The sequence below is a fragment of the Dermacentor albipictus genome, chromosome 7, assembly GCF_038994185.2.
Source record: "Dermacentor albipictus isolate Rhodes 1998 colony chromosome 7, USDA_Dalb.pri_finalv2, whole genome shotgun sequence".
Taxonomy (NCBI): domain Eukaryota; kingdom Metazoa; phylum Arthropoda; class Arachnida; order Ixodida; family Ixodidae; genus Dermacentor; species Dermacentor albipictus.
In genome coordinates, this window is record NC_091827.1 from 50,442,002 (window position 1) to 50,458,944 (window position 16,943).

At 48.3% G+C, this 16,943-nt stretch overlaps 1 protein-coding gene across 1 annotated transcript in view; it reads left to right on the plus strand.

Moving 5' to 3' along the window:
• The window catches only part of LOC135910158 (uncharacterized), a 120,353-nt gene that overhangs the window by 38,094 nt on the left and 65,316 nt on the right, over positions 1-16,943 (plus strand). Inside the window, exons 4-5 of the mRNA XM_070522232.1 lie at positions 1,645-1,657; positions 11,686-11,777. Coding sequence (XP_070378333.1) covers positions 1,645-1,657; positions 11,686-11,777 — 105 coding nt within the window. The remainder of the gene's footprint in view (positions 1-1,644; positions 1,658-11,685; positions 11,778-16,943) is intronic.

Genomic DNA, 16,943 nt, shown 5'->3' on the forward strand with positions numbered 1-16,943 from the left:
TTTTTTTTATTCCTGAATTAGCATCCAGCATTTTTGGTTGCCAATTTAAATAATAATATAATTGAGCTGCTGCGTCATCCAATGAAAATGGGCGTCAAGGAATACCATATGAACACATTCAAATCTTTGATTATCGCAGCCTTGGACACTCTCCACAAGTTGGTCCTAATATTTCATCAATTTACATTCGCAGTATAGTCGTCGGAAAGAATTGATTCCCTAGTCATACCGAATAGGAGTCCGAATGATCAAATTTAATGCTATCAATCGAAGACGTACGAAATGCTCATTCGTTGTACAGCGTTTTCCTACTGGCGTGTGACAAATTCAGGTCACAGTCATTACAACAGCTGGGTGACTCCAGAAGTAGGGGATAACGATCCAGTCAAGGAAAACATCAAATCTGAAGATGTGAATTGCTGCTCCTCCAAGCTGAAAGCAAGTTTTATTGATAGATGCTTTCCATAACAGACATAACATTGGTCATATTGTTACGTAGGAAGACGCAGACGAAAATCTATGTACAAATATATTTACAAGAAAAATACGCTGCGCTTGGCCAAGAGGCGACAGCCCGCGCAAGCTTCTAACCGTCGTCGTCGTCTTCACACTGCTGGCCTTTCGTGATCGCACATATTGTGCCGTAGCACTACCCCCGGCTGCAAAAGCGCCGTCCCGGAGCGACTAAAGATCGGACTCGGAAGCAGTGTAGTAGGCCTTGAGCCTACTGACGTGTACGACATCACTAGATGCCACAGGAGAGGACGAGGTTGAGCCCACAGGAGCAATTTCGTAAGTCACAGGCGTCACCTGGCGCAGCACGCGGTAGGGCCCTGTGTATCGCGAAAGAAGCTTCTCTGAAAGTCCGACGTGACGAGAGGGCGACCACAGGAGCACGAGCGCATCAGGTGAAAACTGTACGTCACGATGGCGGGCGTTGTACTGACACTGCTGAGTGGTCTGTGAGGCCGTAAGTCGAGCACGGGCAAGCTGGCGTGCATGGTCGGCGAGGGCGATGGCGTCGCGCGCATACGCGCATACGTAGGAGCGTACGTACGTACATGTACGTACGTAGGAGCATACGTACGTATGCATACGCGCATACGTAGGAAGACGCAGACGAAAATCTATGTACAAATATATTTACAAGGAAAATACGCTGCGATTGGCCAAGAGGCGACAGCCCGCGCAAGCTTCTAACCGTCGTCGTCGTCTTCACACTGCTGGCCTTTCGTGATCGCACATATTGTGCCGTAGCAATATATAATTGCATATGTGATTACTAACTTCGGTTGCGCCCAAAGCGCAATTATGTTTTTGCGCGTAATGGTAGAACAAACGTTACTACACATATACGCAATAAATACATTACCACAAAGCACGGCAATATCTCGCCCTGAACGTGGCAAGATGCGAAAGTATACTGATGCGTGTAGGGTAGTGGTCGTAGTTTGCCAGTTATTCTATGAAATGGAGATTTTCTAAACATGTTTATGCGTAAACCTGCTACGCCGGGCTATGAGCTGAGTTGAATAGTAGGCAACGCAAGCTAGTGGCTAAAATAGAGAAAAGATAGTGCACTAGTGAATGGCCATTATTTTCTCTCTGTGTACTGAAGAAACATTTTTTTACGAATCTATACAGCTGACCAAAGCACGTAAGTATGCACCACTTTTCATTGCCACTTTGTCCCTTCTGCTGGACCTTCTGCGCTGTTTCGAATGGCAAGAAAGCGCGAATAGCAGATTTGACAGACGGCTGCAATTGGTCACGGTACATGCTTAGCTGTTTTCAACAATTACAGAAATCATGGTACCGCATGAACAATGGTGCAACACATATTGTTCTTATTGATATGAACTTTGTTAGAAACTGAGGCATTCGCTGCAAACTCCAGTGCATATGGACTAGGAATATTCAATTATTATCCTTTTCAACAAATGAGTTCTGTGTAACTCTGTACAACGTTTCTGAAAAACGGCCCGTACCGTGCTCGCAACAGTGCTGGTTTTTGACATCTATAGTCCAGCATCTGTGCCCTTAAATACCCGAACCCTTACAATCTTAAGAAATGTGCCCTTCTTGCATGCCTCCCTATACAGTGCGCACATGGCGCAACGAAAACCGGTAAACGTTGTTTACGTATGAGTGAATGCTCGTTATTATTTGGCCAGTCCGACATCATTTGCATGAAAAAGTAAAGCAAGAAAAGAGCCAGTAGTGGCAACAACCTTTCAAAATGCAATCGGAGGCATCGGCTGTAGTATTTAGGTAAAGATTAGATTTAGGGCTTTTCATAAACACAGTTAGTATAATATTACAATACAAAACTCTAGAAAAGGCCCGCTGTTTAAGAGGAATAAATTGAAGTAAGCTATCCGGGGCTAAACTACATGTTCGGGTAGTTTGTAGCATTATTATACGGATCAGCTGTAACAGAAACCTATACTTGAAGGACATTTCATATAGATTGGAATAAACCAACCAATGTTCCCTTCCTGCGACTGCAATCCTGATGACACATACTGCTGAAGTATGACACAGGGCCACGCTAACAAGGACGTTTAATTTCTTAATAATTTTTAACTGAATATTTCTGTGATTCTTTGTAATATTTTTTTACAACTTTGTGACCTCATTTTTTTTTTCGTAGAGTACCCGTAGCCACCTGAAGGCACCAATATTTCCTACTGCATCAGAATAAAAAATAACAAAGTAATTGAAGCAATAATATTTTTATCATGTTGTCAGAACAGGACTTGACACCAGATACGGTTCGAAAATTGTAATGTATAAGTTAGAAGGTTCACCTGCCGTGGTTGCTCAGTGGCTATGGTGTTGGGCTGCTGAGCACGAGGTCGCGGGATCGAATCCCGGCCACGGCGGCCGCATTTCGATGGGGGCGAAATGCGAAAACACCCATGTGCTTAGATTTAGGTGACCGTTAAAGAACCCCAGGTGGTCCAAATTTCCGGAGTCCTCCACTACGGCGTGCCTCATAATCAGAAAGTGGTTTTGGCACTTAAAACCCCAAATGTTATTATTAATTAGAAGGTTCGTCTCCTTGTTTCGAATAACCAAGAAAGGAGTGCACAGATGGTTACTTCGAAGGTCTTGTGATCCTGAATGGGATTATATCCGTTTTCTGTCAGGGCTAGGTTTGTTGAGTCGTTTGAGGAATAAAATGTTCCAGAATCTTTAATGTTATTAGTTCTTGGTTTCGACAGAAAGGGGGCGTGTTTATATGGGTTGCCAGGCTGTTGTACAAATTTTCGGCATTGTGACACTTTTATCAAGTTTATTCGGTGTTAGAATGTTCAGCTTCATGAAGACGCATTTTTCTTCTATTCTTGCCTCTAAATATCGCGTCGAACCAAAGAAAATATTTGTCAACTTATAGCGGTCGTAGGTCGTAGTCCTAAGTGGTCTTCGTTTTAGAAAGCTCAATTATCTTTAATTGCAAAGGTAGATCCAAAGCAAGTTTTTCTGTTTGTTGTCTAGCAATCCTCTTCCAACGGCAGAATGAGAGCGTGAACTGTGTGTTCCAATGGTAGATTGGTACCAGTGACCGATTCCGGATTGCTCTGCCGACCAAAAATATTGCTCCGCCGAAATCGGCATATTCGGCTGTAAGTGCGCGTCACCTATATCCTTCGCCCCCCACTGCTTCCTGTCACGGTCGCCTGTTTCCGGTGGCGAGAAGCTACAGACCATAGGGAAAACGTGAACGCTACGTTGCGCCATCTGTTTTGTTCCTGCTGCTGGATAGTGACAGCTCGGACTCGGCCGCTATAATTTTCCATGCATGGTGAGGAATATTCCGACACGGAAGAAAAACACACTCACGGAATGTGGGGATGATCTAGATGATGGTGGTAATGGTCATGCGATCTACTTCATCCAGCTCTCCTCTAGCGCACTCTCAATTGATTTCTTGTACTAAATGCCCACGCGGAAGCGCACGCAATCCATTCGCAAATTTGACGAGAGCGATCTCAGTGGGATCGACGCGCTCTGTTTGTGATCCGGCCGAGCGCTCGCGATCTGTCATTGGAATTCAACAGTAGTTTTGTAATTGGTGCACTGAACCGTCCCGAGGGTAACGTCTCTTCGTAACCGAGGAGGCAGGTGACGCAAAGCAGGAACAGCTGGTTGCCCGAACGGCTCACACTCGTGCTAAGCACTGACGATCCGGCTGGCCCACTGGTTGCACAGCAGGCATGGAAGAGATGATCTGGCTGGCCTTGTTCTTGTCCTCATTTTCTTTATTACAGTTACGCCCGGTGCAAAAGTGGAGCCATCCTGGCGACTTACGACGTGGTGACGAGCGAGTCATAGAATTTTTTCAGACGGCGAACGTGAACAACATCCTGGCCACGGCGGCGCTTGTCGGATGTCGATGTAAGCGGCTCTATGACTTAGTTGACCAGAGAGGTCCGTTTGACTATGCGGTATGGTCCGTCATACTGCGAGAGAAGTTTTGTAGAATGTCCAGGCGTGGTAGAAGGCACGGACAACAAGACAAGGGTGCCAGGAGCGAAGTTCAGATTCGTAGCGTCACCATAACAATTGGCTTTTTGTCGTTGTTGGTCAGCGGAGGTGAACTTTCGGGCTAATTGCCGGCATTCCTCGGCGTATAGGGCAACGGCTGAAACGGGAGCACATTCTGACGTGTCTGGTGTATAAGGCAAAACCGTATCGATGGTATGTGAAGGATCGCGACCATAGAGAAGAAAGTATGGAGAAAATCCTGTGGTACTTTGTGTAGCCATATTATATGCGTAAGTGACAAATGGGAGGATGATGTCCCAGTTTGTAGGTTCCCATGATACGTACATGGCGAGCATATCACCAAGGGTGCGATTGAACCGCTCCGTAAGCCAGTTTGAAGATGGTACGCCAATGTGGTCCGGTCGGCATTGAGCAAGCAGAGCTTCAACCACCTGCGATAGAAACACACGGCCTCCATCACTCAGCAGCTCTTGAGGTGGGTGACGAAGAATGAAACGATGGAGCAGAAAGGATGCAACGTCACTGGCGGTTGCTGCAGGTAGAGCAGCGGTTTCAGCAGAGCGTGTAAGGTGATCAAGTGCGACAATAATCCATCGTTTTTCATCGGGTGTGAGCGGTAGCGGCCCGCACAGGTCAATTCCCACATGGTCGAAGGCACGAGAAGGGCACGGAAGCGGCTGTAATAAACCGTGGGCCGGATGAGGTGGAGATTTGCGGCGTTGGCATTGCGGGCATGAGCGGACAAACTTTTGTACAAAAGTAAACATTTCTCTCCAATTAAGATCCAATTAACGGCATCAGATGGTCTACCCATCCCGATAGTAGAGAAAATCCGGGTACTAGGAATGATGATAGAGCATAAGGGTGGCAATGGCGAAGCACTTCGCAAGATAACGGCAAAGGCCACCAGCACGATGCAGCTCATTCGACGCATCACCAACAAACACGCGGGCATGCGCGAAGGCAGCGTCATCCGACTCATACAAGCCTTCGTCATTTCCCAGATAAGGTACACGGCAGCGTTTCACAACTGGACGGTTGCGGAAAAAAACAAGCTCAACGCGCTCATACGCAAGGCGTACAAATGTGCGCTGGGACTTGCGCCTGGAGTTAGCACCACCAAACTCTTAGAACTAGGCCTACACAATACGCTCGAAGAACTCGTGGAGGCGCAACAAGTGTCCCAACTTGAACGCCTATCCAAGACCCACCCGGGCAGACACGTGCTTGAAAATCTCAGCATCACATACCACTCGCAACACGGCGTCAAAGTAGACATTCCAGGACCCATACGCGAGCACCTATACGTACCCCCATTGCCTCGCAACATGCACCCCCAACACCATACGGGGAGGCGCAAATCCAGGGCACAACAAATGAACAAAAGTTACTCTAACGACAAGGAGGCGGTCTTCACCGACGCAGCCCGCTATCGAGACAGGAAGAGTTTCGTGGCAGCAGTTACTAGCCACCGAGGCAACCACCTCACGAGCGTCACCGTGAACACGGCACATGCCGAAGCGGCAGAGGAAGCGGCCATAGCACTGGCCCTCACACAAACCAAAGCTACATACGTGATCTGTGACTCGCAAACGGCAATTCGCAATTTTGCAAATGGGCGCATCTCGCAAGAGGCGTATCAGATACTCCAGCGACATCCCATACACCAAGGAGAGGCCGACGTTGATAACCGAAGGCATTTGCTATGGATCCCGGCACACACTGGAATGAGCACCCCCAACGAAGCGGCTCACGGCGTTGCTCGAGGCCTGACTCACCGAGCAGCATCAAAGGAAGAGCCCCCGCGGGGTACTGCAAACGTCTGGGCATGGGATGATCGTATGACCACTTTTCACGACATCACGACACACTACCAATTACAAAGACGCATATACCCATTCCCTCACGCTATGTTAGACAGGACGCAAGCAGTACACTTCAGACAATTACAAACAGACTCTTACAGAAACCCCAGATTCATGCACGCCATGTATCCAGACATGTACACTACAAACAGATGCACATCGTGTGGCGAGGTTGCCACACTAAATCACATGCTATGGGAATGTCGGGACCTAACAAACAAGTCGGGCAGTGCCGACCCCTCCGTCTCTTCCACCGCCAGCCTCCAGTCACGCTGGATGACCGCACTGCTCAGCTCTGACCTGACAGCACAACTCTGGGCCGTCCAGCGAGCCGAGGAAGCCGCTTCGAGACAAGGTCTCGGAACCGCGTCCGCGGTGGGTGCCCAGACCCACTAAAAGACGCCGGACTCAAATCTTGCTGATTTGAAATTAAAGTTTACGCTCTCTCCAGTAGTAACGTTGCCGCAGGCGCTCATGCGTCGTGTGGGTCAGTATGGAAAGATGCGCACATGTCGGAACGCAAAGTCCTAGGGATATCCAGGAGCCACTTGCGACCATCGGGCTGGTAGTGGCGTCGATACAAGAGGTTATCCCGGACAGCAAAATGGACAGCCTGGCTACACCGGGAGCGGGACATGGGAGATGCTGGACAGCCTGGCTACACCGGGAGCGGGACATGGGAGATGCAGGCGAGCCAGAAAGGAGATCCAAAAGAGAGGACACCCAAGGATTCTTGCGCTGTTCTGATGCGAAGGTGTCGATGTCGAACGAGGATACCGCCTTAAAGGGAAGCTGAAAGGTTTTCCAGAAAACATGAGTGAAGAGCAGTACGCCGTGGTTTTTAACCCTCTGAATTCGAATATCACATCGAAATTGAGTGAAAGAAAGCGCAAACATATTTTATTTCGACGAAAAGTGCAGCAGCAGTCACGCCCAGCTCGCGCGCCTCGTTTCCGCCTGTGATTGGTCGGGCGCCTCGTACGTCAACAATGGTTCGGCTTGCAGACGACGAGTGAACGCGACACCCATCGCCTCGCTTGCAGCGCTGTCGCTGTCGCGTGCAAGATCACTTGTAAGGGGTTTATACTTGTACATACTCTACGTGCGTATGTACATACTTGTACATACTACATGTACGAGCCGATTGCGAAGGGCCAGCCTCTCCAAGAAGCAAAAAATGCTGCTGCAAGCACTGCTATCAACGCGAACGAAGGCGAAGTGTTAGTATCTCCTTGTGTTGGAAATGTTCTTTGGCGAGTATGTTTTTTGCTAAGCTGCATTCAGCGTTCCAGTGAGTACATTTCCGGGCAGACAACTGTAGTGTTATGTTCCTGCATGCCTCCTCGTAGAACGTAAGCGGTGATGCGATCTTCAGCATTTGTGCGCTGCCCCAAAGCTGTCGGCAATCTACACAGACGGTTTAAACACGGGAAAAGTTTACCGGCTGCTGTAGCACGTGTAGTATAGAACCTTCATCAGCGCACCATCCGCACGCTACTCGTAACCGGCGAATTCCGTCGACTACGTGAGATGGTCGGTTTCTTATGTGTGCGAGAGAATGGGGAGTGCAGCGTCTTGGCATGAGCAGGCTTTCCAACACATGCAAACTTTACGCTTTCACTGCGTTAGGGTAGCTGCATGCAGGCTGTTTCAAAACACACGTGCGAATAGAAAATTCGCGGCGCTTGGCGATGAAATCTGTGTCACGGGTGGGCGATAAACATGCACCTTCCGTTCAGCGTGCTAACAATTTTTTTTGGAGAACACAAAGCACGTATTATTGATAAACTCCGGTAGTAATTATCACGGAAGTGGTTAGAGCACAACACTCGTTCTTGAGCGCTTGAAGTTGTTTCGCCTCACAGCAGCCTCCCACTTAGCTGAAAGCTTCCTGTCTTGTAGGAACTAATGGAACATCGGAACATCGTCGCGGCCGCTGGTGTTCGTGCAAGCGTAGGCTGCACAGAACGCCGGCATGATCGGCCTACAAGTTCAATTGATGCTGTGCACGTCAACTACCACTCCTATATACACACAAATAAAGGAATGTAGTAGGGTCGAGCGAAGCAGGTTAGGACGGCACGCACGCAGAAATAAGCCCGGTCAGGCACGGTCGCGGATACTGCGAAGGGGCGGAACACCAGTGTTGACGTCACTAAGCCGCGGTTTCCGGTCCCCGCTCGCATCGTCAGCGTCAGCAGCAGCGCGTGGCGCTCGACGGGGGGCGGAGCTACAGCGCAATTTTAACTGACGATTGCGTCGCTCCTAAGTGAAAAATCCCCCCCAAAATTTTACCTTCATGGTTTATAAGGTTCCCGCATCCGTATATGAACGTCTTATTGAATTCGACAGACTCTTCAGCTTCCCTTTATTGGTGGAGAGGGAGGCCGTGTCAGCTGGCAGCGGAGAGCGGAACAGAGCGTCAGCGTCAGTGTGCTTGCGACCTGAGCGATATATGATGTGTATGTCGTAAAAGACCCTTCTGGACGCCTTGCCCGCTGGGAAGGCGTCCAGGCGGGTCTTTTACGACATATATACGCGTCCAGACGGGTCTTTTAAAGAGGATAACCAACAAAGAGCGTGATGGTCAGTAACCACATTGAAAGGCCTGCCGTATAAATAGGGGCGAAACTTCCCGAGTGCCCTAACGATGGCCAGGCATTATTGTTATGTGATACTGTAATTGCGTTCCGCTTTGGTCAGCGGACGACTGGCGTAAGCAACGACGTACTCGGAGTAGAAAGACTTGTGCTGCGCAAGGACAGCACCAAGGCCAATACCACTGGCATCGGTATGCACTTCAGTTGGGGCGGTGGGGTCGTAGTGTCGCAGTATAGGCGGAGACGTCAGGAGATGCCTTAGGGTCATGTACGCGGTGTCGCATGTAGGAGATGAGGAGGATAGGTCGTTGGCGCAACTTAAGAGACGTATCAGAGGTGAGATTATCGAGGTAAAATGGCGAACAAAGCGTCTGAAAAACAGAGGCCAATGAAGGCGCCGAGTTCTTTGAGTTTCCTAGGTTTCGGGAGTTCTGCCATGGCACGACGTTTTGATGAGTCCAATCAAATGCCGTCTTGTGATACGACGTCACCTAGGATCATGAGCTTGCGCGCGGCGAAGTGGCACTTTTTCAGGCTCAGTTGCAGGCCTGCGTCGATCAAGGACGTGAGTACTTGCCTAAGGCGAAGAAGATGCGTGCTGAAATCAGGAACGAACACAACGATGTCGTCGAGGTAGCACAAGCACGTGCTCCATTTTAGGCCGCGCAAGATATTGTCCATCATTCGGTCAAACGTAGCAGACGCATTGCATATGCGAAACAGCGTCACATTAAATTCGTATAAACCATCTGGCGTAATGAATACAGTTTTAGCGCGATCAACTGCTGACATCGGGACGTGCCAGTAGCCCGAGCGTAAATACAACGAAGAGAAGAATTTAGCGCCTTGCAAGCTGTCCAGAGTGTCGTCAATGCGCGGTAGAGGGTAGACGTCTTTGCGCGTTATCTTATTAAGACGGCGATAATCGACGAAGGAGCCCAATAGAACCATCTTTTTTTGTGTGTGTGACGAGAACCACCGGTGATGCGCACGGGCTGTTGGAAATGTCGAATGACGCCGCGCTGAAGCATGTCGTCCACGTGCTCACTGATGACCTGACGCTCCTTGGCGGATACGCGGTACGGGCGCTACCGCTATGGCGCGTTGGAGCCAGTGTCGATGTGGTGGCTGACGGTTGACGCGCGACCCAGAGAAGGCTGAGCGACATCAAAAGAAGAGCGGAACTGGCCAAGCATGTGAAAATGCTGGGAGCGCTGCTCGGAAGTAAGGTCATCGGCAATGAAAGGTATGAATAGGTCAGGTGATGGCGGAGCAGAAGTGGAAAGTGCACAGAAGTCAGTGAGCTCTGCATACGAAGCATCCGGCACGTCGGTTATATCAACAAATCATAAAGAGCAGGGTGAGAGAGCAGCTGAAACTTCTCAACAGTTTATGCTTTTTCTCTACATATATATTATATATGTAAATCTTCAGATAAAACCTAACTCCTGCAAAACCATCAAATACTAGAAGTCACCATCACGATAACATCGCAGCTTATTTTGGCCGTACGGAAACTTTTAAATGCAGTTCATTTCCCTGTGTAATCGAACGCTGGAATTCTTTGCCTTGCCCGGTTCGTTCTATTCCTTTAAACTTATTCTTTGCGGCCATTGAATAGTTTTGCCTTGTATTGTTTTGTATTGTTCGTATTGCCTGTATTATTTATTATTTGTTATTGCTCTGCGTTTCACACCCTATCCTGTAATAAGCCAATCGGGCTGCAGTATGTGCAAATAAAGTAAAATAAATATCTGGCCTTTGTCGCAACGTGTATTCATTTGTTCATAGCACGCTTCCCACAACAATATTGCAATGAAATGATGCGTTAAACACTCACTGATTCCTCAGACGAGGCTAATATGTGAGCAAAGAAAACTAATCGGGACAAGAAGCATGACGTTTGATACGTTAGGTGGGTCATCACTATGCCACGTGGAGTTACTGGACCTTAAACCAAGCGCAAGGTACGCTGTAATAAAGCTCCCCTAAACGCTTTTCAGTGCCATATTTGAAATTATGCGGGAATATTCATTAGGAAAGAACGTTTACGTTGCCGTACTGTATAAGAACATGTTGAGCGTCTGCGCTGTCACTAATGCAAGCGCCCCATCCGGATTCACTATGAAATTGCAGCCTATATAGACTGCTGCACAAGCGCCAGTAACAGTGACCACGTTGAGAACGTTGCCTATTGCTCAATTTCTTGGCATGAAATGGCGTTGAGTTCTACCCTATAACCTCGTTTCTGAGTTCCTCTTAGTGAGCATCCACTTTTTATTCGATTTTGTGTCGTCGAGTGAGTGAGAAGCTAGGAAAACCAAAAAGATATCCGCAAAATTATTTGTGGGGTTCAGAAATGTTTTAAAGACACGACTTGGACATTGCTTAACACTCCATTGCTGTAGGAGTATACTTTGCTCAGGAGGGAAACTATGCAGTACTCTTCAACTGTGTAAAAGGACAAGGATTATTGGTGGCAGCTTAGCGAAATCATTTAGACTGGGTAATTTTGAACAGGTAATGCGGCGAATTTTGTTCCAGTGGGTAGAAATATTCGATTGTCCAATTGAGGATGGTAAATTTTTATCAGCGATTGATTATGCCTGCATATGCCATGGGTGCACCCAAATTACAACACATATACGCGGGATTGAGTCCGCCTTCCCAGGATATTGTGTGAAACTTTCTTAACTTTTTATACGCAGCGACTCTCGGAAGATCTGGGGTGTCGTGTGCTGCGTTCTTCTGGCAATAGGGATGATTGCCGTACTTCTCTTTGCAATGCGCGGCTCAGAAGGTGAGCATATATATGTTGCTACAGAGCACTTCTGTGGAATGTGTCTCGGCGCATTGTGGCAAAACTATAAGGGATTCATTATATTTCTTCCACTCAAAATTAACAAGACAAAATTTAATTTCAACTAGAATTTACGCAAGCGTATCTATAGTCCGAGCATGCTTGTGAAGATTCGCTGATTTTCCCCGCTAAGAGGAATAAATAAAATATTCAACTTCTTTATTTTCTCCATTAGCACCGCTAGTTGTACACTAGGGTCTGTCAAATTGCAAACGGCGTTCACGCAAATCAAGCACAGGCAATGCATTCTGCCACTGCAGCGCTTTCCATTGTCCCAGATTTGATTTATTTGCTAGGATGCCGCGACCTATGAGATAGGGTGCCGCCAGTATCTAATAGAGCTGGTGCTTCATTTGATTTTCACAAATATTTGCGCCGTGTATTCGTGCTCACGGAAGTTATCGCTGAGACAACGTCTTGTATGCCCATCACATGTTGTACTTGACGATGGCGAAGATGCTAACCAACGAGGTATTGGAGGCCGAATGTAAAATTCCATGCTACGAAGCCATTTAAGTCATCAAGTGTGAATGCTGGATGTACGAGGGGCATGCGAATCAATCATATATAGTCGCTTTCAACTTGTCAGTATTCTGCAATCTTGCGTAGCTAAATTTTATGGAACCAAGGTGTCGACAAAGGGCATATAGCGTTTTGGTTGATAAGTGATTCCCGAAGAAGCACTATTATATCTACCCTTGCAAAACATTGCTGATAATCATCAATGTGCGACTCCAGATCACGTTCCGCTGAGGTGCAACATTAAATTCGCATCTCCTAAAAAACATTCGCGACTAAATATAATTAAAAGGCATGTTTTAAACATTTCTCACTGTCATAGATCTTCGCCTTGTGTTCAAGAAGTGTAGCGTTCAGTTATTGACTTTTCATGTAAATCGGTTAGGTATGTTTACGCTTTACTAGATAAGGTACCTTATAGTATCTTGCTTTAGTGCGAAAAAGATGCATGCAGGTGAGACAGGATCATGGTATCGGATAGCAATGCACTCCGCCTTCCATGTGCCTGTAGTGGTTGAAACAGGCGTAAGTTTCACCAGCAGGGAGTGCGATTTTAGTCGCGTTGAGAAGAGTCTGCTTTCATAAATAAAACACCTAAATGCTATAACCACATATTTCCAGAGAAACAAGAAAATACGTCTTGTTTCGCATGATTACTAATTTCTACGTGTTCTGACAAAAATAGGTTTATACTTCCGTAAACGACGCTTCAGTAGTTTACCCCATTTCCAGGTCTGTGTTTGATTGGCTGTTTAGCCTGAACGTTGTTCTCTTTTTTGCTAGCTCGTAGCACTTAGTTTACGTTCTAGCAGGCATTGTCATCTTCCTCCCCCGTCTTTTGCATAAGGTGTGCTTCATTACGTGTGTCTAATGCCTCTTGCTGCGAGCTGTGAGATGAAAATTGAAGAAGTATAAAAGGGGTTTCTTCGGTGACTGTTTCCTTGTCATCGGTTTGAACAGTTCTCAGATCCTTCGCCTGCTGATTTTGTTGTTGTGGACGTAACCTTCGTTTATATCACGTGGTGACGCGGACGTGATCGTACGGCGAGCAAGATGTCACGAAGGAGGCCATGAACGAGAGACCACCGACAAGCGTAAAGGGTCTCACCACGGTGCAGATTCACCTCACGTCCATTTGGCCCGAAATCATGTAACTTGGTTTACTCAATGGAAGCCATCATCAACATTGGCCGCATTACCTCTTTGAACGCGAAGTTCCGCCACGCTGTCTCGGCACTATCTACAGAGGTGGTTGATGACTTTCAAAACGTTGTGGACACACCCCACGCTGACACATCTTATGACTACTTCAAATCGACGATGCTGCATCGCAAGTTCCCATCTGTGCGCAAGCGCTTCCAACAGCTTCTCAACGAAGAAGTGCTCGGCCACCTTCCACCATAGGAACTTTGACGTCGAATTTGGCGGCTTCTCAGAGACTATACGCAGAACGCACACAGCCAGCTGCTGCATGAACTCTTTCTTCTCGCCTGCCGGCGAGATCTGCTGGTGGCCTCGGCTACCACGCCAGAAGACGTGTCCTCCTTCTATCTTGCAGAGCTGGCAGACCTCTTCGCGGACTGATCGGCAAGATGTACTGTAGCAACAACGCCCGCTACTCTGTCGCACCTCGAACATCGGCAGTTTTTCCTTGAGCGAATGGTTCACAAATTTGTTGAGAGCATTACTGCACTACGGTCTTAACCCCACCATCGTCAGCGCGACGGCTATTGCTGTTTGAGATTGCCTTCTCGGTCCAGCTCCCATTCTGGCCCTTGTCGTGGCACATGCTGGTGGTATCCCAACAAATTTGCTGGCAGCCCATTTCAATGCCGTTCCCCTCGCATCTGGCTAGGAAAATATGCGGAAGAGCCACAGAGGGCAGCCGGTGACTCTTGCCGTACGTGTCGCCTTTCTGCGTGACTTACAGAATTGCCGCGCAACGTTTTCTCGTAGTTACTGGTGCAGAGGTTAGCGTTGTTACTGCCATGCGACTACAGTGGCAGGGTGCCAAAAAACTGCGCCCCTTCAAGTAGCCAACAGCTCTCCTGTCAAGACATATGAACAGCGCTTTCTTACTCCCGACTTAGGTCACCGACGTACCTTACAATGGCCGTTCATTGTGGCGGGCGTACGCAGGGCCATTTTGGAGGCGGAGTTTCTGACCTACTTCCCATTTAGTGATGACCTTCATGCTTGTCACCTCGTGGACACGATGACTACGATGTCAATACAAAGCGCCGATGACAACATCCACTAGAACAGTACCAAAGATGATCATCTGCGTTCACCTCAACTGTTGAACTTCCCAGCCATTTTGAAACCCTGCAAATTTTAAATGTCAGTACATTACAACGTCACACATCATATTGTCACAACAGGCCCCAATTGTTCTGTCTTACCAGACTTCTCACTGGCGACCACCTTGTCATCGCAAGCGAAATCGACCACATGCTGCAACTTGGTGTCATCGATCCTTCTTTGAGCAGTTGGGCTTCAGCTCTCCACATGATACCAAAGCGTAACCCAGGGAATTGGCATAAATGCAGCAAATACCATGCCCTCAACGCGTGCACCATCCTTATCACTGCCGACTCCGTCTGTGCCATGACTTCGCGCCCAGTCTAGCTCAAACGTAGTATTCGTAAACTTAGATTTAGGGAAGAACTTCGATCAAGTTCCCGTCGAGCCAGCTGACGTCCTGAAACTGCAATTGCGATGAAATTTGGGCCTTTTGAGTACGCCCGCATGCCGTTCGTACTGAGAACGGCTGCTCAGATGTTCCAGAGGTTTGCCAAAAATCTCACTAGAGGACTCCCATAGTCTTTCCATACGTCGATGACCTCCTGGTGGCTATAGTATTATCGTTGAGTAGCGTAGCACACATTTGCGGGCGCTATTTTCTGAGCCCGAGGAGCGCGGCCTTCTCATGAACCCCGCAAAGTGTATGTTTGGCATCCATGGCATTTAGTTCTTCGCACACTACCTGAGTTCCATAGGAACCAGACCAGTGGGAAAGAAAGCTCAAACCTTGTTCGATTGACCTCGCCCAAAGTCACTGCGAAAGCTCCGTGAGTAACTTGGGCTGCTTAAGTTCCACCACCATTTTCTTCTCAACATCGCCCCAATTAGTATACCGATAGCAGAGTTGCGTGATCTCGGGCTACGGGACGTCGAACTTCGGGCCGTCAAGCTACGGCAGCTCCGGTCCTCTGCTACGTCATTAACGCTGGCCGATGTGCCCCTTCCATTTGATTAGGTCACTATCACTTGTGGCATGCCAAGTGGTCAACCAGGCCCATTCATTCAATTCCTACTCTGCCATCAAGTATTCGACAAGCTCCATGGCACAAGTCATCCCGTACTTAGTGCCACCCAACGTTGAATAGCTTCTCGCTTTGTGCGGGGTCAAGTGTGAACTTTAGTGTGCACCAATGGGCTCGCGGACGCCTTCACGGTCAATGCTCCAAAATGACATTGCACATGAAGTCGCTAATTCACTCCTTTTGTCCCCATGACGCCCGGTTCGATCACACTCACATCGACATCGTTGGCCCGCTGCCACCAGCCTGAGGTGCTTGTTACAAACTCACTTGTGTAACCCTTTATGCTTGCGGGCATGAAGCACTTTCTGTGACTGACATACCGGTCCTTATCGTGGCTTCTCCATTTGCCAGTGACTGGATCTCAGGCTTTGGATGCCCCAACGTTGTTACGGCCGATCGCAGCCGACGGTTCGAATGTGATCTCTTACGCGAACTGATGGGCCTGCTTCGAGTCCACCGTATCGATACTACTACGTATCTGCCAGCAGCAGATGGGCTGGCTGAACGCCTTCACCGTCAACCTAAAGCCGCCCTAATAGCCCTCCCGACTCGCTCTTCATTGGCCATTGACCTTCCTCTGGTCCTGACCGGCGAGTGGTCCTCTTTCAAGAAATACCAAGGCTGCACAGCTACCGAACTGGTCTACCGCGCAACGTTGCGTTTGAACGGAGAATTTTTCGCGCTAGCTACTGTTCCGAAGCCCGGTCCAGGCAGCCGTGTTCAGCGTTTCGGCTTCCTGTTTCGACGCTTGCGTGCTTGACCAAGCAAGTTTGTTCCTTAAGTAATGTTTTTTTCAGAAAAGACCTGTCTACAGTGAGCCACATGTTCTTATGGCGTGAAGGCATCCGACCAACTCTAACGCCTCCCCATGATTGCCCTTTCAAGGTACTAAAGCGCGAAGTTAAAACTGTTATCGTCGACCTTAACGGACGTGATGAAGTTGTGCTGATAGACAGGGTCAAACCAGCCTACTTCGCCACCTCGCCTCATTATCCGCTCTCTGCGACTTTATACAACCACTCAAACGACGGCCCTGCCCGATCGCCTGGCCTGAGGGGGTTGTGTGTTGGCTACCGCTACATTGCTGCTCTTCTGCGAAAAGCTGGGGGCCCTGCTAGCAGTGATCGTGATTCTCTCAGGCTGCCTTTTATATATGGCGTGCTCCGGCCCCTGTGTCTCGTGTCTCGTGCTGCCAGCTGCGAGATGAAATCGGAATAATGTCAGCTGTCTCAATTCTCCTGGTATCGGTCCGAATGGTTTT